This window comes from Electrona antarctica, assembly GCF_951216825.1.
Source record: "Electrona antarctica genome assembly, chromosome: 17".
In the NCBI taxonomy this organism is placed as follows: domain Eukaryota; kingdom Metazoa; phylum Chordata; class Actinopteri; order Myctophiformes; family Myctophidae; genus Electrona; species Electrona antarctica.
In genome coordinates, this window is record NC_136798.1 from 14,046,192 (window position 1) to 14,070,391 (window position 24,200).

The 24,200-nt window shown below is 44.9% G+C and overlaps 2 protein-coding genes across 2 annotated transcripts; both read right to left on the minus strand.

Moving 5' to 3' along the window:
- Positions 1 to 1,347: 1,347 nt before the first annotated feature.
- Positions 1,348 to 7,789, minus strand: xkr5a (XK related 5a; the record flags this gene model as incomplete). The annotated part of the gene is made up of 7 exons (XM_079526286.1): positions 1,348 to 2,354; positions 3,261 to 3,375; positions 3,608 to 3,777; positions 4,123 to 4,335; positions 4,902 to 5,086; positions 6,029 to 6,212; positions 7,675 to 7,789. 7 exons carry the CDS (start codon positions 7,787 to 7,789, stop codon positions 1,348 to 1,350), a joined length of 1,989 nt encoding a protein of 662 aa, XP_079382412.1.
- A 3,973-nt stretch (positions 7,790 to 11,762) lies between these two features.
- Positions 11,763 to 23,818, minus strand: prdm1c (PR domain containing 1c, with ZNF domain). The gene is made up of 7 exons (XM_079526057.1): positions 23,660 to 23,818; positions 21,471 to 21,728; positions 19,511 to 19,630; positions 16,961 to 17,219; positions 13,527 to 14,569; positions 12,921 to 13,049; positions 11,763 to 12,627 (listed from the first exon to the last, which is right to left on the minus strand). Exons 1-7 carry the CDS (start codon positions 23,684 to 23,686, stop codon positions 12,070 to 12,072), a joined length of 2,394 nt encoding a protein of 797 aa, XP_079382183.1. The 5' UTR covers positions 23,687 to 23,818; the 3' UTR covers positions 11,763 to 12,069.
- Between the last annotated feature and the right edge of the window lie 382 nt (positions 23,819 to 24,200).

A 24,200-nucleotide genomic window follows, 5' to 3' on the forward strand; every position in this document is an offset into this window, starting at 1 on the left:
GGTGGGGTGACCACCGAACTACAACATGACGCCATGAGCCGTGGTGAAGAGCAAACCACCGCCACCGTCCCAGCCCTTCTCTCTGTTTTTACTCATCACCGCTCAACGTTATTTCAGCTCCGGTGGTCACCTCACCACCGTTTCGGTGGTCACCTCACCACCGAAAATTCAGACTATGAATGAGCCTTTAATGGGACACGTACGGGTCTCTGTAACTCTGAGAGTGTACAAATTGAAGCATTTGTACCCTCTCAGAGTTAAATGAACAGAGAATGTTATAGTGTAGATTGGGGTCCCAAATATTTAAAATATTTCCATTCGTACACTTTCAGAGTTACAGACCCATAAAGGTCCAGTCCATTTGGACCCTTGGTGTGCGCCGGGCCAGACATTGAGAAACAGTGATGTAGTGCCCTCACATGCAAGGGCCCTTTGGCTCTAGAAGTATTTTTTCTGTGCTCACAGCTGTTGGCAATCAGTGACATTATTCTTTATTCATGTGTCCATTGGTTATTAGTTAGTTAGTTAGTTATTGTGGCTAATAATAATTATCAACGGTTATAATTATACATAGAGTAAACACTTCCAAAACCTGAGGGGATGAGCACGTCTGAACTCTTCACGAATGGCTTTTCGGTATGTAAGCTCTTTGAACAACTTAGTGTTATGGAAAGATTGGTAGTAATTTCATCTCTGTTTCGATCAAGTATATATGATGCAGTGTGTAAGAACACTGTGTATATTTAGTGGGCAGTACAAGCTAGCTTAATATGATCTGAAAAGCATACAATATGCACCTGGCTGCGCACACTAAATCCCAGACACACAGAGGTGACATGGCTTCCAATTTTCATGATTGACATTAAACTGATCGAAAAGCCTAGATACCACAAAAGCCGATGTATTCCTTTGTTGCTGTCAGTCATTCCCCTTTTAGCCCTGGTCACACATCTGTGTCAGGAGCATCAGCTTCCCCGTTCACTTCCGTTATATGGGGCAAAAGGGTCCGAGCATCCCATTGCAGTGCATTGGTGGAGCATGTGAAAGTCCGGCATGAGTGACATGTCATGTTCAACATGGATGAACCTTGACCGGGCGCCAACCAATAGGAAACGAGAGCCGTGCGTTGGCCCCTCATGGCAGCTTGTAGTTTACTTTCAATGAGCCAACAGTCTCCAACGCAAGTCAAACAAACTACACACTGGAAAACCGGCACCCCTGTCATCACTGCAAGATAACATGGGAAATGGTCTGGATGAGTTTGACGGAATGGCTTGTGTTTGAGATGCGTTGACTACGTCACATCTGTGGCAGATGTGTGACCGGGGCTTTACCCTCATAGGAAAGTTAGAAGTTTTCATCATCCTCTCTATGGGACATTATGAGTTGTCTCCTGGGTCCCGTGAGATGGGGGACAGTGGGTGGGGAGCCCAACACCCCAGAGTCCAACTTTGGAGTTGAGGTGAAGCGTGGCCCCATTATCCCTCGGACAGCCCGGACATCCCTGTGGAGGATTGGATCGCTGCGGATGGAGTTGAGGACCCCCCCATCCCTCTCCAAATAGTGGTTGCTGTCAAGGCTGGGTGACTGAGGGTCAGCGCCAGCGGTGAAGTACAGGGTGGAAGTTGATGCTGCTTGACTTGCTGTCGGGAAGTAGGGCTCCGGGCTGGATCCGAACACAGACTTTCCCTCTGGCGAGCTGCGTTTGAAATCTGAAGCTGGTGACTCCATTGGGCTTTCCATCTCCAAACTGTCCTCCTCTTCCTCCTCCTCCTCCTCCTCCTCCCCCTCCTCATCCTCCTCATCTTCCTCCTCCTCTTCCTCCTCCTCTTCGCCTTGATCAGTGTCTGTGGGTGGTTCGCTCACACTCTGGAACTCATCCTTGCAGTCTGAAAGGGGCGCCACGCCCTTCCCCTGTGACTCGGAGAGGGACAAAGGCTCGCCCCCCATAGTGGTATTGAAGCCATCGAGGCTCTTAAACTCTGGGTTGTACTCATCCATATCCTGCATGGGCGCTGCCCCTCCGGCCCCGTACGCCAGGTTGATCTTCACCAGGTTTCCAGTCTTCAGCGCAAGCCGGATCAGGAGCCAGTGGTGGTGGTAGCAGATACAGGAGCTGTTGGGCCCGGCTCCGCAGCTGCCAGGGTGCTCCACCAGGAAACCGGCCACACCGGACAGGGAGACAGCGCCGTGGTTCTGTGCGGAATGGGCCGGCAGCCTCTTGTCTCCCTGAGAACAGGACGACTCCCGTTCGATGCAGCTACTGCCCATGTTGTTGTTGTTGTTCAGACCCTGGGCGATCTCTGTCGACTTGGGGTGCAGAAATCGGTAGTACAGCACTAGAGAGGCAACACCTGGAAAGTACAGAAGAGGGATTTTACCATTCCCAAATTGTTTGTCCTCTCCCATCAGATGATTATACTGATTTATAAATTACATAATATGCTTAGCGTAGTAGTGCGCTCCAGCTGGCTATCCCTGCAAGACCCACCGTTGCAAATATACATAAACATAATTCTGTTCTTTTTTCACCTAAACATCATCATTGATGTTCATTGCAATGCCATTGGTCATGATATTTGCATATAAATACCCCCCACAGAGGCTGAAATTCACACAAATTAAAAATCTCTGGACATTTTTTAACAATTTTTAACCTATGACCTTTGACCTTTAACCCTGATAAAAGTAAGTAAAATGCCTGTAATATATGTATTTTTGTGATCATTAGAATGTAGAACATGTTTTATTTATTATTGTGAAAGATATCCCCCAAATGTAAATTATTAATTTATTATTACTATTTTAATAATTATTATAAATGTGCATCAAATTTGCTTTTTTTTTTTTTACATAATTTCCTCTACAAAGTCCTAGTAGTACAGGTAGTAGTAAGGTTGAAATCTCTTTTTTGCAAGTAGAAATGTATACGGGTCTTGCAGGGCTATACTTTGGATATGAAATAGTGTCAAATATATCTGTTTGTTCACACATACATATGGTTGGTTAAATACAAAATTCAAAAATGCACATGCATACATCTGATCAGTTCAAAGAAACTTCTATTCCACCCTGGTCTTATTCTAATTCCATTCCATTGATGTCTAATTTATGATTACGGCATTTGGCCAATGTATAAATATTTTGCAAACAGTAATCAACCAGTATGCACACAGTTTAAGGCTAAGTCGCGGCATCCTCATGACCTATAAGCCTCCTATAAGGAGTGCGGGGAGATAGACGGAGACATTGTGACTCACTGATAAGAAAGCTGCACAGCACAGCTGCGGGCAGAGTCAAACTCTCCCATGATGCCTCACTGAGCAGGAAGTCGGACGCAGCCAGCAGAAGCGTAGCATTCTCTATCAGCATGAACTGAGGAGAGGGGAGAAGGTCAGAGCATCATTCATCTGTAGGCAAGCACTGAGGTCGGTGTGAGCAAAGGATGATGATGACAAGGCTACGTTTCACACTGTGAGTGTGGAGGTCAGTAAGAACTGGTAACACTATGTGCACTACATAAAAAAAAATCACCAATTAAAAAAAAGTGAAGTGAATCACGCATACCAGAATCGAAACCCATCTTTGCGTGAAAAGTCTTTCTCACCGCGTAAAAGCTGGCCATGCGGTAGCGCGAGGGTCCATCTTTGACGTTGAGGAAGACGAAGATGTGCACAAGTCCCATGACGCCGTTGAAGGCACGCCAGCACCAGGGGCCATTGCAGATGTCTGGTTGCTGGGATACCAGCCAAAAGGAGGCCGTGAGCCAGTGGAAACCTGGAAGTTAACGTAAAAATAGACTTAAAGTGAGTGCGAGGAACGGCCTGCGGTGCAATAGAGCCTCTGTACCACAGCCCTCATGGGATAATCAAGAACCACTGGCTTTATAGAGAGAACACTTTGTCATTCAGTATTGTGATGCTTTCATCAATTCTTTGCCCGAATGGACATTATAAATAGAAATAAGTAATATAAAACATGCAGGCTCTTTGCCTGATCAGTATCAGAATAATGACAGATTAACGTTTGTATGTGAGGCAATAAGCGTTAGATTAAAAAACATCATCCCCTGCCAGTCGATAAGGATACCAGCATCCTCAAGTGATTTGGGTTGCATCTCACCTGCCACAGCGCAGATCCACCAGTCGAAAACCCTGGCAAAAACCATAAGGCTGGTGACTCTGGCAGCAAGCATGCCCGCCCTCCACACCAGCATGCACAGCAGGGCTGCTGGGGGCAAGGCCAGGTGACCTGGCCTGATCAGGCAGCAGGCTCGACTATACAGCATCAGGGCCCAGGAAATGGACAGCAGACACAGAGCACAGCAATAAGCCACTGAAGTGAAGACCAAGAGAGGAGGGAGAAGAGACGGATTGAGAGAGACAGCCACACGAGGGAATTGTTGTCAGTTATTCCAGTTCTGCCGTTTTAGTGTCTTTACTTAGACAAACACTCCAGAGCCACACACAAGTGCAAAAGTTAAACAAGCTCACATTCTTCTATCACCACCAACAATACTAAACAGTCAGGTGGAAACCTTATGAACAAAACCGTTACCATTCAGGAAATGTAACATGTAAACTTTGCGTTCCAATTGATCCAATGTAGTTACTATTCAGTCACAAACTCTTGTTGATACTATTCATTGGTTAAATATTTATAAAACGCACAGACATACCTGATGGCTATTTTGGACAAAAATATTATTTTCTTTCTTCCAAAAATAGCAAAAATAACGTGTCACATCACATGAGGTTTTTTGCATGTCATATGATTAAGTCAGAATCATATGACTAAGGATAAAATAGGGCATTCAAAACATAAAACGATGGCTCAAATGAAAGGGTTCTTTCTGCTTGACAGCAATGAAATAATAAAAAAAGGAATGCAAAGGATCGTACCTGGTGACGGAATGCCCACGTCAGTGGACACCACCACATATGCCTGCAGCAGGCTCTGTGGCAGAGTCATGATCAAGGCCTCCAGCAGCCACAGTGCAGCAACATCTGCTTGCTGCATGACCTTAACGCCGAGCTCGCCCATCGAGCCTGGCGTATACAACGCTGTCCTTGTGCAGTCCCACAACCTGCCAGAGGAGGGAGACAAACACCAGAGCACTTAGAAAAGACACACACACACACACACACACACACACACACACTCACACACTCACAGTGCTTACAGCACTCTTCAAGATAGAAGATGTCAAGGTTTGTTTTGGGTAAAGGTGGTCAGATTTTGGCTGAACCGTGCACACCAGCACCATGTTACCACAATAGTATAAAATGTGATATTACTTTGTTATCAGCTTTCACTGAAATTAGTCTTGTGACACAGTAGCTTTGCATGCAATACATAACACAAAACGCATGTGTATTATTATACAATTTGCCTTATTTATGTATTTATTTATTGTATTCTATTTAGTACTATGCTATGTATCTGGACTACTTTTTGTAAATGATGACTATTTTGATCTTTTTGTTTTTGTCCACTTGACTGTGTGGGCAAAAATACCACTCTATACTCAACAGTATAGAGTGGACTGTTGAGTCCACTCTATAGGTATAATAATTTTACTGCCTGTAATGTTGCCAACCAAAAAACAAGAACCTTGAGAGACCTTGAACCCACATGGAAACATGTTGGTGTTCCTCTTAGGAATGAGTGCGAACCAAGCGGGCAATAACACATGTTATAGTCTAAGTACATATATTCCTATATGTACTTAGATGAGCAACGTGGCCAAATCAGGCTTCAGTTTCTAGAAACAACATGCACAGTAAACATTGAACGTCACACATGATAATGGCATGTATGCTGTTAATGGAGTGTTCATCTGTCCATAACTCTTGAGAGTGTACAAAATGGAACCAAATTGAACTGTAAATTAACAATGTAATCCCTGACATGACATCCCTATATTGGGCATATCATAATAGATAACATTTTAGAAAATAGGGCTAAAGTGGTTAACACATTTGACTGTGTCTCTACTCTCTTACAGCTCAGAGCCAGAAGATCTCACCGTTTAAAGATGCCCAGGTGCAATATGTGTATGACCGACAGGTAGCATCGCCGGTCATCGCCATCGTCATGGTACCACTTCACACTCAGCGCCTGAACTAGCGTCCCTGGCAGAAAGAACCCGAGAGTAAGGGCTGCCCACTGCGTCTCTTCATTCCAGAGGTAAAACCCTATACAGTAGAAAACTAACAGACAGACACACACAGGAACGCACAGACACACACACGCACATGCAGACGCACACATACACAGAAATAGGGTTCATTATTCCTGTATCGAGAGAGGTTCTGTTTATTCTCAGGGAAAGAGAATACAGGATGGATTACAAAACTGTCTGCATTTTGTGCAGGAATAAAGATGGTGAAACATAAGCCCTGAAAACTGTGAAAACATCATCGATTCACACAAGACTTTATGCGTCAGAGTACAGAGAGGCATAAAAGAGGACGAGCAGCATCTCACTGGTGGTGAGGAGGGATGTCCTTGAGCCCCGCACGGACGGGACACAGGCTCCCTGCATCCATCCGCCAATGAACCGACTACAAAATCTCCCCTGGTACACAGTATCGCTCCATATACTTGACTCTAAATATAGCTATTTATAGCGATTGGCCTACAGGAGTTAGGCCACTACTAACACACATATGTGTGTTACACACACACATATCACTGCTCCTAAATCTGGCACGACGCGCGGCTCCAGAGGGATACGTTTCTCTTCTTGGTATTGATTAGACTTCTTTTTCTGTCACTGACTCCACCGATGGAGCCCTTCAGGCGAGGTATTTATATCGGTTGGGAAAACTATACGTGCTCAGGACAAAGTCACTTTTCTTGGTGCGTATTCGGTGAGATCACATCCTGACTGTGTCATGCCCTTGTCATCGATTTGCTTACTCAGGGGTTATTGCACTTGCAGTACACCTGATTCTGAATGCAATGTAGCTTGCATTGTTTCCAGCATAAACACTGGGTCGAATGGGTCTGAAATGAATGTGCACTATAGGAACATAATGGGACATACCAGAGGTTATATGGCCACGCAAACGCATAGGCACAGCACAGTGTGGGACCACCTGACCGCATGCACAGCGTACCAGATGCCAGATGCTCTTCACAAATGGCAGACTGGCAGGTCGTTATGCTAACAGAGTGCTGTGACAGCTACGCCTAACTTGTTTTGCAAATTGCAACTTGTTCGAAAAACAAAAAACAACAACTTGGACAAGACAAGACTGCGAGGACCACACGGACTGAAACGATAACGTTAATTACAGGTACAAAGCACGAACACTACCTTTTTTACGTTTTATTTTTTCTTCTTTTTTTCATGAGGGGGAGTGTCCAACAATTCCAAATAGTATAGCCTACCGGTATGTCAGGGACATATGGTAACTATAACCATGACTGTTGGAACAGCCTTTGGAACGGTTACGAAGCATCATGGCTGTACAAAAAGCCAACGCATCTCCACTGATTGAGACATAACCAGACGAACGGGCCAATTCAAAGCAAAGCAGATCAATCAATCGACTGTTTTATAATAAAAAAACAAAAAAACAAATGCATTTTATTTCCTTGTATTTTATTTCACACAATAAGCCCATTAGCAGGCCAGCTGCTAGTGGAATTTGCATGGCCACTTACGCGCGCTCCGTTCGGCCACAATAACCAGTGCGGACGCACAGTAGAGGACCGCCTGGCACCACGCTGTCCAGCAGCCCGTCCGCCGGGCCGACGAGGGCAACCCGCCCGCGATCATGATACGGATACGTAGGCGCGACAACAACAACAACCCGGTGACATTGACATGGTTCTAGGCATCCTTCTCCATCGGTGGATCCGTTACTACCTCCTCCTCCTCCTCCTCCCGCTCTCCTGCCTGCGTGCCTGCCTCCCGTCCAAAATATGTGACGTCACTGGGCATGTTTAAAGGAGCAGTGGCTCCATCCATCCATGTGGCGGTGCGCTCTGCGCTGTGCTCAAAGCTCACCTTGCCTCCACCTTGGACAGCCATTATGTAAGGCAAGCTCACACTGGTCTGATAGATAGCTATACTCTGTCTGCAGGCTGCTGGCATAGTAGCACGTGTTAATTAGTTTAGAATAATAATAAGTATCCATTGCGGTTTCTGAATTTCAGAGTGAGCCTATGATGTGACCTTCATTTTAGGAAAAACAAGTTGAAAACAATTCGTATTTACTGTGTGGCCTGGCAAAAGGCAAGGCCTCTTGCAGACAGAGAGAGGGCACAATGAATCAGCCTTAAAGGAGCACTTCACCAATTTGCATCCTTCATATAAACCAGGGGTTTTCAACTGATTGTGAACGATGGACCACCACCCTGACTTAGAATCAAACTGGGGCTGGATTTGGGGTGCGGGTTACGGATGAGGACTGGTACAATATATGTAAAACACAGTGCACGGCCACAAGCTCTAGAACGTGGAGGGAATTCTGCTGGAAGAATATTACCAGATATTTCATAACTCCAAAGATTGCAGCAAGAATGCAGTCTAAACAACAACCAACAAGGTTATGTGGAAGTATAAATGTTGACCACGAACACATATTTTGGAATTGTCCTAAAATAAATAATTATTAGGACAATGTATGGTCAGAGATAAAGAAGATACTAAGCTATGAGATACCTAAGACTAGTGTTGTGCTGTACCTATAGGTGCTTTGTCACAGGATAATACACAGAGAGAAGATATGTACCTGGTCAAAGTATTATTGGCAGCTAGTAAAAAAGCAATTACAAGGCTATGGTACAAATCAGAACCTCCAGTTTGTGAGCAGCGGGCCAGTGGCTGAGCATTGTGGAGGAGATATTTGTAATTGAGAAACTAACTCATGCATTGAGACTACAAAAGGAACTATTCATTGAAAAATGGGAGAAATGGACTGAATATAGATCAACAGAACGACACCGATGTTAGCAATGATGGACATTCATAAATGGACCGCAATACGTTGTTTATTAATGATATATTTGAACCCTTGCACTGTAACTGTCATTTTATGTTTTTTTATTGTTATGTTTACCTGCAAATAAAAATTAAGTTAAAACAAAAAAGAATCAACCTGGGGACCACTGTTGTGTTGGGTGGGTGGGGATATGGGCTAAGATCAGTGCTTTTGTAACACAATTGCTATGCATCCCACGTGTACACATCCCACTGTTTCTCAACCAATGGTCCATTGACTACTAGGCTATACTAATAATGACTCAGACAGATCGGTGCACGTTCCGCCTCTTGAGATTCTAACTCCCTTTTTCTGTTGAACATCTTGACCTCTAACTTGTCAGTAAATTACTACATGGACGGTCATCATAGGTCACCAGGTCATTCAGTGCACTGTTGGAAGGATTTCTTATTTTTTTAATTTACAAATCTGCATGGTCAGGGACCACATGCACGGACCACCAGTGGCCAGTGGTTCCGAACTTTTTGTGAGGAGTTTTCGTCTGCTCTGTGTCTCATATGGACACTTGGGAAACCTGTCGCCTAGTGCCTATACCAATGCAAAAAATAACAAATAATAAATGACCAATTCTCCCAACTGAAGATGTCACTGGTGGCAAGTTTCTTAAATGTCCAGTCCAGACAGACTGAATAAGACAGTGGCTTTTAATGGGACCAGTGGTTAATTTTGATGTAGGCATAGTATTGAAGTCCCTATAACACTATAGTGATCTTTTAGCGCTCATGTAGCTAAATACATGTATAATGGTGTCATGAATGATATTACATTGTCCTGGGCTGTTTAACTGAAGGCCTTTATGATAACATCATGTGTTCCTTGTACAGCTGATTATGAGCACATACTGTAGCTGCTGCTGAATTATTTGTTAACTACTTTCAATCTGGCGTTTATGTTTTGGGTAAGTTATTAAAGCCCATACATTTAAAAAATCACACCCGTGTGAAGTGAGGGGGGCGCTCTTATCATCATACATCATATAATACATCATCTCATTCCGGCCAATGAGAATTTGCGTCCTCACCTTCGTCTTCAATGTTTGTGTTGTTTACGCAATGTTTGTGTTTACACAAACACTGAAAACTTTCTGTTCGTTATCAATGGCATTTACACGCACACTAAAAGCTGGACAAACAAGGGGCTAGCGCGTAGCGCCCCTCAAAAATAGCAAAGACAAAAACGAGAAGAAAGAGAGAAAAGGGTACACAGACCTTGCCCCCCCTCACTGGTCATGTGGTTCTCAAAGGGTGTTCCAGGTTAACCTGACTCTGCCAGGAGCCCCCTCCTGCTCCCTGGAGCAGGAGGGGGGAACCCAGTGTACTCTCTGCTGCCCCATCTGGCGGAGTCAGGTTAGGTCCAGGTACCTTCATGGTTCCAAATGAACCTTTGCACGTCTGTAACCCTTAAGGGCGTTCCATTTGTACGCTCTCAGGATTATGGTGGTCCTTGAAATTAGAAAGTCTGAGAAACACTGAGCTATTCACATTGAAAGTGTCCTCATGGAAAAAAGACAGATAGCAGGTTGTTACAGGGCCATGGCCGTTTTGTGATTTATGGCCATTTTTATCCATAGTGAGCAGTTACAACTAGCTGGTGCATGTATATTTATCATCTCATAACATAATGTACACACACACACACACACACACACACACACACACACACACAGACACACACACACACACACACACACACACACACACACACACACACACACACACACACATGGTGGAAAGTATACCAAAGTACATTTACTTTTTAGTTTAATTTTGAGGTATTTGTACTTTACTTGAGTAATTCCTGTTTCCAATACTTTGACTTCTACTCCACTACATTTCAGAGGTAAATATTGTACTTTTACTCCATTACAATTATTTGACAACTTTAGTTACTAGTTACTTTGTAGATTTTGATTAGTATTACAAAACATACAGTAATCACTTAGTCCTATATACTGTTTCATCTATTTTCAAAAGATTTTTATACATTTGAAAATACTTTTGGTACTTTAAGTACAGTTTGATGCCAATACTTTTTGTACTTGTAACAGAGTAGTTCTACATTGCAGTATTGATACTTTTACTTAAGTAAAACAATTTAGTAGTTTTTCCACCACTGACGCACACACACACACACACACACACACACACACACACACACACACACACACACACACACACACACACACACACACACACACACACACACACACACACATATTAATGATTTGCAAACATGACCCGCTTTAATTACTTCAGTCTAAATTAGTAGCTTAATGAGTAGTATTACAAATTTTCATGTCCATGTATTTGTATGTAGTTCATAAAGTTAACATACCGTAACTATAATTAAAGGCATTTGAAATTAAATAAATGTTTAACTTTTCAGGATTCCAATTAAAAAATAGCACGAAAAACAAAATCAGGATTTCAATTCAAATAGCAACAATAGCTGATCTACAAGCTCAAAACGTGTCGCAGTGCGAGTTGTTTTGAGCTTGTAGATCGGCTATTCTTGCTACGACAGTAACGTAATATGCAATGTGGCCCTCTGGAGTGAGTATGGAAATATAGTGGCTCTCTGCATCGTCAAAGTTGCCCACCCCTGATTTAAACCGTGACTCAAAAACACATGCACACAGATGACGAGAGACTCACTGTCACAAAGTGCAAACCACAGAAGAGAAGGTTGATCTTTTATGCATAATCACATACATCTTTAGTGTAATCACATCAGTGTAAACAAAAACTCATAGTTATACAAAATATATAGATAAACCTTTTTTTAAACCCTGTTGAGCAAATCTTTAGATACTCCTGATTATTTTACATTAATAACAGTGTAATAAATTAACAAATATATTTGTATCAGCATTTATGAAGTCATTGATCCCTTTGTTAAAGTCCCCTCGCCTTCACATAATATAGTTTAGTCCATCCCTGGCTGAGATGAGGCTCTACTTCAAATAGGGCAGCAGCATGCTGTACACTGTACAGTACATGTGCTGCATGAGCTGGCATCTAAGGATTATCCTGCATGGATTAGCAGGAATGTCTTAGGGCTCCGATATGTAGCCTGACTCCAGCTTGACACCAGCTTGATGCAGAGATCCAGTGCTGCGTTGCAAGTCCTTTGCCATTCTGTAGATGTTCAGATCCGAGGAGGATAATACAGACTCCCCTCTGGTGCCACCCTGACGGTCGGAGGCCTGGCTCATGCTCTCCTGCAGAAAACTAACGCATTTCCCCTTGTCCTGCTCGGCCTCCGCAGCCATGGCCTCGAGGCGCTCGGCCGCCTCGCTCACGTCGAACCTCTCGATCTCTGCGTTGATGTGGCGGAGCTCCTCGGGCGAGGGTCCGTGGCGGGCGGCGGAGGGCGAGAGGGGGCAGAAGCCCTGGAGGTGCACGCGGAGGCTGCAGTGGTGGAGGTAGACGTGGCCGCACTGCGGACACTGGTGGTGGCGCTCGCCGCTGTGGAGGCGCTTGTGGAGCTTGAGGTGGACGAACTGCGTGAAGCGCGCTGGACACAGCTTGCACTGGTAGGGCCTCTCGCCTGAGTGGAGACGCTGGTGCGTCTTCAGGTTGCTGGTGCTGCTAAAACGCTTGTGGCACACCTGCATTGAATCAGGGATGAGGAGAATGGGTTTGAGATGGGTGGCTACTATGTTCAAGATTTCTAGACTAGAGCCAGATCAATTTTGGAAAGTCCCCGACTCCTGTAGCTCACCGATTGTCAATTTTAGAACTTTTCAAAAACTATAAAAATACATTGCAATGCATATAGTACGTTTATAGATCTGATATTTTTGCTGCCTTTGCGTGTCACCACAAAGTATTAAATAGGGCATTCATTTGAAAGGGAAAAAAGGACAACTGTAAGGACAATCATGGACAACTGTAGCTGTACCTTGCATTCGTGTGGTTTTTCCCCGGTGTGGACCAGGTAGTGTTTCTGTAGGTGGGCCAGCTGGGTGAAGTCCTTGTCGCAGGTCTTGCACTGAAACGGACGCTCTCCACTGTGTACCCGCAGATGGACCTGACAACAGCATACCAGAGATTAGTGCATTTATTCTACCAGAGATTAGTGCATTTATTCTACCACAGCGAGTCTCAACCTGTGGGATGTGCTCGTGGTGAGGAATACTGCAAGTGGGCCCCAAATTATTGATAATTGAATAAATGATGAAGTTATGTAAAACTACTTATGTTACTACTTTTTCTTTGAAATTAGTTGTCATAGTTTATACCGATTAAATAGGATTTTTTATACCACGGAACACATTTGATTGATTGATCATTAAATAAACATGCTCTGAAAATGCATTTGACCCACCCATCTGTCCATATAACAGGCCAGCCCAGCTGGATGCCGTGTTTATGTGGTCAGATGGAAAGGCAGCATGTGGGCCCTGTTCCAGAAAAGGTTGAGAACCACTGTTCTACAAAACCCTTTCAGGCCTGATTAATGACTTCTCACAGATGTCAGTGAATGATGACACGATGATGAACTAACCTTCAGGTTGGACAGCTGGCCAAAGATCTTGCCACAGACGTTGCACTCGTATCGGATCTTTCCGTTCTGCCTAGTGAGAGGGTAGGACAGGGTCTTGTAGCCAATGGTCCTGCTCCCTCTCTTGGTCTTCCTGAGGTCCATTGCAGCTTCGGCACTGCTCTGGCTTGTCCTCTGCAAAGCCGAGGTAGGTTTGGAAGGCAGGCAGTCTGCAGAGGCGGCTATGCCCACCGGTGGTGAACCTCCCCCGGGTGCGGGAGAGGGAAGCGCGCCCCAGAGCGAGTTGGCCGTGGATGAGGCTCTGGAGGTGGTAGCTTGAGGGAGGTCTTCGTGGAGAGTGCCGGTCGCCGAGTGTTTGAGATCTCTGAGGTCATTAGATGACGTCAAATTGTGGACCCTGAGGTAGTTTGTCTTTGCAGACACCAGGTCCTGATTGTCTTTCTGCCTATTGCTTGGTGAAAGAATGGGGTCTTGTTTATTATTGCCCCGTGTAGGTTTTGAGTCTTTATGTCCATTGGATGAATGGCGGAGGGAGTGAACATAGGCATCAAAAGGTAGTAAGTGAGGTGAAAGAGCAAGGTGGGGTTTTAGTCCATCAGTGTAGAATGGGAAGGAGTGAGGTAGAATGTTGCTGAGGCCTAGTGTATTGTGAGGCAGTAGGTAGGGACCATTCCTCAGGCCAGGATGAACATGGCCAGGCAGAGAGGACTCTGGGTAATGTTTGGCTGTCATGGGAGCTTGCATGTGCTTTAGAGCAAAGTGTAAAGGGGAGGGGACGGGGCTGTTGGCAGCTGGTCCCTTTTGAATGGGTGGGCCGCAGTACGGCATTGGAGCAAAGCTGGGGCCGCGGAGGGACTCTGAATGGGGGTGCAGCGGATAGACGACACGGGGACACAGGGGAAAGATGGGGAGGCTCCTTTGGGACAGGGGACCCTCTCTGCGTTGCTTACGGCAGGTGGGCACGGACGCGTCAGGGTCTTTCCGGAGGATTTCAGAGACACTGTGTCCTCTTTTCCCCGTGCTCTTCTCCTGGACAACACTCTGCTCTGTGGGAGAAAGACATAGAAATACTTGAGGGGGGTAAACTTGACATCTTTATTAAACATATTGTAGGTCAGATATTGAATTACACGTTTCTCAGTAGCATGATATGTTTAAAAAATAATGATTTTGGCACTGATGACACATTTATAGCTTTATGTCACCCCCTAAGAATAGAATCTGGTGACACACAAACCCTTGAAGCTCATATCAGTCTACGATCACACATTCAACACATTTTTATTGACATCACTCCAGCCCGCAGCTTCTTACACCAAAGGAGGAAACTATACTAGTCCAACCTGTTGCTGTATGGTTTGAAATGGATAACCACCAATCGTGGCTCTATTTATCAGATGCGTGCGTGCGTGTGTGTGTGTGTGTGTGTGTGTGTGTGTGTGTGTGTGTGTGTGTGTGTGTGTCTACATCTGTTAAGATCATCTGCAGTCTCCAGACTTGCCTGGGCACTATGAAAGAGGATACCAAAGGTGAAACAATAGGAGTCTGATCAGGCTACAGATAGCATGGAAGAAAAGAGAGAGTGCTACAGTATGTTACCTCCATCTGAGAGCCACTGTATTAATGTAATCGCCTAACTCACAGTTCTACATGCAGGCTCAGCCCAGTCGGTGGGACCCGAGAATGGACCGGATATCATTCAAGAGGATGATTATGGCCAGCGGCCGGTAGACTAAGCACATTATTGGTAGCCAACATTTTGCATAACTTTGCTAAAAGGCGGGTGTTCATTTCCCATTGTGAATGATAATACATGCAGATCAGCATTATGAAAGCTAGAACCGATCTGGTTTCTGTGGATCCTATTTTGCTTCACTGCGTGCCCAGGAAGTGAGTAAGACAGATTCAGTCGTTCAGTGACTCACTCCAGGGCAGCCAGAGGACAGCTGACAAGACAGCGGAAGACAAAACACAAAAATACACACTGCTATATTGACCTACACTTTGACGCAAGCACCTCCAGTCACATACTCCCAAACAAAGAGCACCCCTTATCTCCTGTGAGAGCTCCCCTGTGACCCCCCCCACACACACACACACACACACACTCACACACACACTCACACACACATACAGAGGTGAACTCTCAGCAAACAAACAGCCGACACTCAGCGAGATATCAATCTGTCAGCGCGACGACGTCTCGCCAGGAAGCTCAAGTGAGTGAAAGAGGGTGCTTCCTACACCTTCTTCCTCTTCGAGAGCCAAATAAATAAGAAAGCATGCCAACATGCTGTCAGAACTGCAGCCCCCCATGTACACCCATCTTTTCTAGCAGATATATTCTGTATGTGTGCAATGTTGCACACAGAAAAGTCCTCAGTAGTGTATACTGTTCGTTATCCATTTGTAACTCTTGAACGTAACACTGAGGAGTTTACTGTGTACTGTATCCACATTTGTATGCATGAAAGTATTTGCATCTGAAGGCAAGCTCGCATGTACAGTGTGTGTGTGTGTGTGTGTGTGTGTGTGTGTGTGTGTGTGTGTGTGTGTGTGTGTGTGTGTGTGTGTGTGTGTGTGTGTGTGTGTGTGAGAGGGAGGGAGCCCACTGACAGCTGTGCGTTGAGGGGGAAAAGGGAAACTGAAACATTGCCTAAAGTGGTGAAATTGGTCTCAACTTACATAGGAACCATGGCTACACCTGCAGTCTCTGCTTTCAGTACTCTCCTCTCTTCCTTTGTGTGGACCCTCAACAAAGGCCGTGGGTGTGACTGTATTACTAGTTAAACACCCACACAAAGAGTGTGTCAGTCGGCCAGCACTTTGACGGAGAGCTTTACTCACATAACCACACGCTATAGACACCTCCCCGAGCATTAGCAAGGCCATGCTTATACAGTTTCCTCTGTTGTTCTGAAATTATTGTGTTCGAGGCACCACCGATCACAGAAAACGTTTATTTAGATGGATTCACTTGAGCCATCTTAAAGGCATATTGCTATTCATCATGTGGATGCGTACGCGACTACGCGCACACATGTGTAGTGTGCACGTATGCATGCACGCACACACAGTCAGTCACACACACACACACACACACACACACACACACACACACACACACACACACACACACACACACACAACTACACGCACGCACATGCATGCAATGCATTGTGAGCTTGTAGATCTGGTATTTTCAGATATTTGTTTTACATTTTAGACATTTTGAAAACTTTTGAAATGGGACATTCTGCATGGTACTTTCTACTTTAGGTACTTTAAGTACATTCTGATACCAAAATTATACTTTTGGACATTTACGCAGGTGCATTTTTTAATTCCGGAATTTTACTTGGAAGTATTTCTATATTGCAGTATGGATACTTTCTACTTAAGTAAAACACGTGAGTACACATTTTACCACTGCTTACCACTGCTCTTGGTGACCACCAGCTGTCCCAAAGGAGGGTAGTTGCAGCGCTGGGCGAACTCGGAGCAGTACCACACCAGCAGCTCCTGGCCCGGCCGGAGGGCTCGGATCGTGTAGAAGTAGATGTCTCGGCCGCTCTGGCACGCCACCAGGTTCTGCTCGCCGGCTGTGCGGGCCGGGTTGACGTAGCGCATCCAGTTGCTCCGCTCCTCGCTCAAGCCGTCGAGGATGTGGTGCAGGCGGCCCTCCTCGGAGAAGACCTGCATGTGGGGAGAGAACGTGTCTGTGTCACCGTATAGCTTTTTAACCACTTTAACCGTTATTTTAAACTTTAGCTCTTGAAAAATAGCCGAGCTTGTAGATCTGCTATTTTTGAAAAAATAAAAATGTGTGCAAATCTTTGAATATATCTCTGCTGTCGGGAAGACTCCAAAATGTTAATTTTTCAGGAAATTAAGAAAACCTAATATTTTGAAAACAAAGCAATACTGCCTCTGTGCCTCATAGTCCAGTAATAATGTAATTTGACCTCAATCTAATTGTGGCCATAGCAACTTGCCCAAATGTGCTGACATCATCACATTTGGGCAAGTTGCTATGGCCAAATTTAGCCCAATGAGTGTTTTTGTGCAAAACCCCCTAGTTTGACACGTCACATGCTACTTAAAGCATAAGGAAATCTAGAAAATATTGCCTTATAATAGGATGTCAATGGTGGCCATACTGTACAGGCCATTTTCAACACTTTCCCCTAAGACAATTCCAGGCAACGTTGTTTCTGTTATTCAGGATATATTGAAGATGCAATATCAGCTGAGTTTGGTTTTTTTTGCAATTAGATTGAGGTTGACCCTGTATTTTCCATAGATTTCCTGTACTATCATCAAAGTTGGTGTTGTGACTTTATATATATTGTCAATTACTTCCATGAGACGGGGAGAGGTGGTAACCTGACTCCGCCAGATGGGGCAGCAGAGAGTACACTGGGTTCCCCAGGAGGGGGGAACCCAGTGTACTCTCTGCTGCCCCATCTGGCGGAGTCAGGTTAGAGAGGTGGTGGAGTTAGTTGCTTTAGCAGACAGTTTGAGGGTCCAATTGAGAGGTTTTGTCCGAAGCACTTTTTACTACTTTTCATTGGTTCAATATTTTCGAAACAACACACAGATTTCAATAGCACTGATTTATGAAAAAGAATTAAAAAAAATCAAAAACCTCAAAAAGTAGGTGGTTGTTTAGTTAGGTGGTTTCCTTCCGACAGCAATCATTATATTCTTTCAACGCTTTTAACTCAAATCTTTGCTTCTGGTGGTCCCTGGAACAAAATATTTGGAGATGGGGGTCTGCGGCCAAATACATATAATTTGGGGGTCCTTGACATGAAAAACTTTGAGAACCACTCACTGACATAGAAACATAGGTTTTTCAGAAAGCTGTTAGGGTTTAGAAAACATGTGTAGAATCAGGTCCTCGTGTCTATAGGGTTAAATTAGGGGGATGACTAACTGTGAACGGAATGTGCTCTTGCGAATGTGAAACTATGACGTGATAGCAGGTCTCCATGCTCTGCCTTTATGGTAAATCGAGGCCGTCGTTGGTGAGGGGATGCTGTGTTTTGTGTATGAGAGACACAAGTCGTCTAGGGTTTCTCCTTATGACTGTACACGCATAGTATCACCTGTAGCATTCTCAGCCACATCACTCTCACCCATCACCTTCAGAAGCCAATGATTTGCCATTGCGCTCTTCAGTCAATTAGGGTTTTAATCATGTTAAACTTGGTTGTCTTTTCCATTTAAATTATAGGAATTATATTAGATTTATATTATAGAAATTAATTTAGTCTTTTCTGCACATGTAGAGATATTATCCCAGTGTATTACATGCAGAAGTAGGTCATTCAAATGTACAGAGGCCAAAAATATCAATTAAGAACATTTATTTAAAAGCATTTTTTAATCATTGTGCAAGTCTTCTGAAAGAGAAACCAAAATGACAAGAAAGAACCCTACAGCTGTACATTGCACTTAGCATGTCTACCGCTCACTGTTTGTTTTATGAAACCACGGCTAGTCTGTGTTATGACTATGTCGATTTGGAGGTCGCTGAGTCTTAACATAAAACAATGACACAGGTTTGTGTTGCACTGTTATCTGTTGCGTTAGTATAGCTCTTCATCTGAAAGCCACTTCCTTGCTTAGTCAGTGTGAGCTTGAGAATCAGGACTCAGTGCACGTAATGTGTGTGTGTGTGTGTGCGTGTGTGTGTGTGTGTGTGTGTGTGTGTGTGTGTGTGTGTGTGGGTGTGTGTGTGTGTGTGTGTGTGTGTGTGTGTGTGTGTGTGTGTGTGTGTGTGTGTGTGTGTGTGTGTGTGTGTGTGTGTGTGTGCGTGTGTTGCATTTACTGGCAGTGCGACCATGGCAATGCCGCGTGATGCGCGGAGGAAAGAGAATCGCTACGTCACAGAAACCAAACAGCTGTGTTTCACTTTGTGACAGCCACAGGCATATACATGTACACACACACACACACACACACACACACACAGCACTTACCCTCCAAAAGTACTTCCTGTTGGCATCCTTCGGCACGGTTCCGTTGGTGTAGCTCTCACCGACCAGTGGGCCGAAACGTGTCCCTTTGGGAATCAGCTCCTTGCTGGTCACCCCGAGCACCTGTTTGTTTAAGAGAAGCAGGGAGATGTCATAACCTGAAAGATGGGGATGTGACGTGAGTGGTGCGTGAGCACGTGCCCACGTGCCCACGGACGTTCTGAACGCCATGATAAGAGTGGTGAGAATTATGGCACGCTCCTCTCTCTGACGATCAGATCCCATCTGTTGATTGGTCTTTCGCCTATACCTGGCCACTAGCATCACATCCGCTCACAGCGTAACTGAATACCGTAGTCTGTCTTCAGAATTAGGAAATGGGCAATTACAACGTATGAATCCTGGTACCCGTGACAATATGGCGCCGAGGTGACAATTGCAGAGCACTGAAATACAATTCTGTAACCTGAGAACATGAGAGGCTGTGAACAGAAGACTACGTTCTCACCTTCACACGATGAATATTTCATAAGCCAATCAGACTAGTTATCTTTAGTTTCTCTGCCATATTAAAATTTAACCGCTACTCTTGTTCTGCTACCTGCAGGTGTGAAACTCACCCCCGTCTCAAGCCTCCAGGGTGGGGAAGAGAGGATAGAATGTCATGGGCACACCCCAGCCAGTCAACGGCACCTAAAAGCTTCAAAGGCAGCTTAAAAGCAAACGGTAACATATTCTCTTTTCATCGTAGAGTGATACTGTCAGACTATAGTTGGATCTCATCATGTATGCACTAAATGAACGCTTAACAATACAGTTACATCTGTGGTCTATTGAGGCAGCTCGATCCACTTTCATTGCTATTGTTTTCGAGCTCCATTCTAGCGACCCATGCGGTCCACCCCCTATCTAAACACACCCCGTTCTTCACCCGGACTCCAGACAGATGCTATTGGAAGGTCAAAGAGGTAGTAGTGCAGGTATTTTGATCCAGACAGCTGGCCTTATCTCCTCTTATCTCACCTGGCTGTGGTCCCTCATCTCTGGAGGCCGAGGAACCACAGCACTCACTGCAGCGGCATCACAGACTCAACACTAATCCCCTATTGTGTATTTGAACAGGAAACCCCACGTATCCGTCCGCCACCTCAACAATACACCAACTTAATCCTTTCTTATGTGCTTCAAAACAAGGCCACCTTTGATCCCATGCTATCTCTGGTCTGTCCAGTTAAACATCAACCACGTACCCACTTTCATGTGAATATACATGCGGCCAACACCACATCACTTGAGCATAATTTATGGCACTATCCGCTCTGGTGGGTCTCGGTGCCCTCGCTTTTTACGGTGTAATTGTGTGTTGGGACAGCAGTGGTGCCAGGAATCTGCGGGAGCTGCTAATCATAGAGACCTGAGGGTGCGTGGTGAGGGGCTGTCTATTGTCTCTCTCTCCCTCCCACTCTCTCTCTCTCTCTCTCCCTCTCTCTCTCTCCCTCCCACTCAATTTCTCTCTCTCTCTCTCTCTCTCTCTCTCCTGGTCTTAAGTCTTACATAGCAGGGAGGAAAAGCTGAAATTAGACAACATGTCAAGCACTTCCTTCCATCCCCTCGTCTATCCTCGGGCAGGATGTAGAAGTGACGCAGATTTGGGGGTCGCACAGAATATACTCACAAACACTACTACTACTGCTTACTGTACAAGGATGTATTTACATTTACATTTTTGACTAACTACTAACTATTGACTTCCTTTTACACGTTTTTGTGGCTGGCTTTGGCCCTCGGTTTTAATGAACGAGGTCAAAGTGAACGAGGAACGTTCATATAAAAAGTGTGGTGAATTCAGATCAGTGTGGGACTAATCCAAACATAGTGTGCATTGTCAACGAATCAAAGTTCAAAGATGAGTTAACTCTTATATTCACATTGCTTTATGAACAGAATCCTGTTTCCGCCATACCTCTGTGGAGTTGGGGCAGCGCTTTAGGCCCAGGTTTCTGGGAAGCGAACTCTGGGCCCGACTCCGGCCCTGGGTCTTAGTGGCGTCTTCCATTGGTTGGTCCTTTGTGATGTAAGTGCACTTCTCCTCAAATTCTGCCTCCGTCCACGACGTCATGTCCACATCCATGTGCTGTGATTCCAGCGTTGCCACGGTGATGACCTCTGTGCCGCTCGGCGACCCTTCCGACGTTAACATGGCTGTACTGTGCTGAGAGGCCTAGACACGGAGATAATATGGATAAATATCAACTTGATGTTTGTCAGGCAATATGTCAAAATTATGTTTTTGTCAGACAAAGTTACCTTGTATTCTTTAAAACACTCCATGTTTAAAGGACATCATTTGAGAGACAATACTCATTCTACTTATCTCATCATTTTTCGGACAAAGCTCAACAGAATAATGGTGGAGTTCTGGGTCCTAGAATTCAGCGAGCCTATGTTGATCTTTGCCCTCTGTCTTTCCTCTTTCCTATTTCTACTTCCTATTCCTTCGTCTACTTCCTAAATACAGTGTCCCTTACGCCTTTATGCTTAAGGAATGTGAAGAACCATGGGTCAACGCAAACCACAGCTGCGGGCAGAGGGAAAGTCCAGTCTCACACAGATCCAAAATTAGAATCCTTGTGGTCGAGGTGTGACACAGAGGAGGTATCCTGGCAAGGTGATGGTGAGGAGAGAGCGGGGGGGTATCTAACGTTCCCATCAACCACCACCACTACTGCCGGACAAACAAACTTCAAAGAGCAGCGTTGATGCTTGCTGCCCCGTCGCCCCCGCTGTCCCAAACATCCTGTGACTGTCCAAATCACGACCCCCAGGCTACGGGGGAGGTTCCTGCGCGCGTCAGCCCCGGAGCAGGACCACTTTCACAAGGAAACCAATGCTCCCAGTGAATCGGCCAGACTTCCTCTGAGCTCAATGGATCCTGGCTCTCAGCCCAATCTCTACATCACCCTGCTGTCTTCTTTCTTTCTTTCTTTCTTTCTTTCTTTCTTTCTTTCTTTCTTTCTTTCTTTCACAGTGATTCCCCTTCTTCACTAAGATCCTTTCTTTCAAAGGTGAGAAAGCTGAAGTCCCTTAACTAACCACGGATAAAGAGAGGATGCGTTTTGAGAACGGTTAGCAAACTTAATGTTCAATTAATTTCAGTCAAGGAATTCCTTTTTTATGGTTAATTTTTTGCCTTTGAGATACTAGAAGATACCAGCTGTGGTGCCCAAACTGTAGGCTCATGTGTGACTTTAATGTCTGATTTAACCAGTTCATGCATCCTGTGAAGTCTCTCTAACTTAAGACACCACACTAGAAATATACAAATATCACCCAGCACTTTTTTCTTTTTTAGCTACATTGTATTATAGCCTACTATATAATATTATACTATAGGTTTGGGGATTCCACCACATTTCTTACTCTCACTTTCGTTCTGCATTTGTAGTTCACCTTTCTTCACTTGAAATAATGTTAACTCCCGAACAAAGCAAATGAACCTGAACAAATTCTTTCTTCCAAGCGTCCCTCGAAGCAACACAATTGCTTGCCATCCTGTTAGCGCAGGAGCTCACACTTGCCATGACAACAAATTGTCAGACATTCAAATATCATGATGGTTGGCATTTCACGCCGTCTTTCTCTGAAGTGTATCGCCACACACAGCTGACTGGGAATGACTGCATGTCACAAGTGTGACAGCTCACCCCGAAACCATGAAACCCAGTGACACAGCAGAAAATATATTCTCTGAGATGGAGAGATGAGTCAAAGTCACACAGCTGGGTCCATAGGGTGACATGTGGCAAACCAACTTCAGAAAGCACTCATTACCTTCTTTTGAGAGTGTCACCGATCATGGTGCCATGCCAGATTGATAAATGCTTTTATATAAACAGAAATACATACCAAAATCCCAACTCTTTTTAACTGTAAAGTTAAAAAGAGTTACAGAATTACAGAATTTTATGTCCTGGCTATTCAACAGAAATATGCAGCGAAATCCCAATTGTTAACGCCTCGGAAGTTGGAACGTCAAAAATAAAAAAATTACTCTTCTAGGAGTTAGAATTTACACTCTGGATTTTACATGTACTGTGCATGCACAATTCCCATCCCACAATAATACATGCAAGAGCAAGTGCAGCAACTTACTGTGAAGCCTTGAGCAGAACCACACATAGGGCAGGCTGTGTGTGACCTAGCTGGCAGCAGAACCACTCATAGGGCAGGCTGTGTGCACCCTAGCTGGCTTGAGTGGCTGAGAGTCTGTGAGCAACCAGTGGCAGCTCTATCTCTGATGTCTCCTTGACTTGGTTCTGTTCCTTCTCTCTACCTCTCTCTCTCTCTCTCTCTCTCCCTCTCTGACTCCCACACACCTCAGTGTGTTATCCGTACCTGTGTGTGTGACTAAGTGGAAGTCTAAACGTGCGCCTCGATCTCTTGACTCACAGAGGAGGAGACAAGGTGTGTGTGTCAGTGTGTGTGTGTGTGTGTGTGTGTGTGTGCATGTGTGTGTGTGTGTGTGTATTTTGAGAGAGAGAGAGAGAGAGAGAGAGAGAGATACACCCCCATTTCCTCTCACCCCCCTCCTCCTCCTCCCCCTTTGCCTCAAGACTCCGCCTCACTTTTTTGGGGGGTGGGGGGGAGGGTTAGAGGGTTGGAAGTGAGCTGTCCATTGCTCACTCACTCTCCT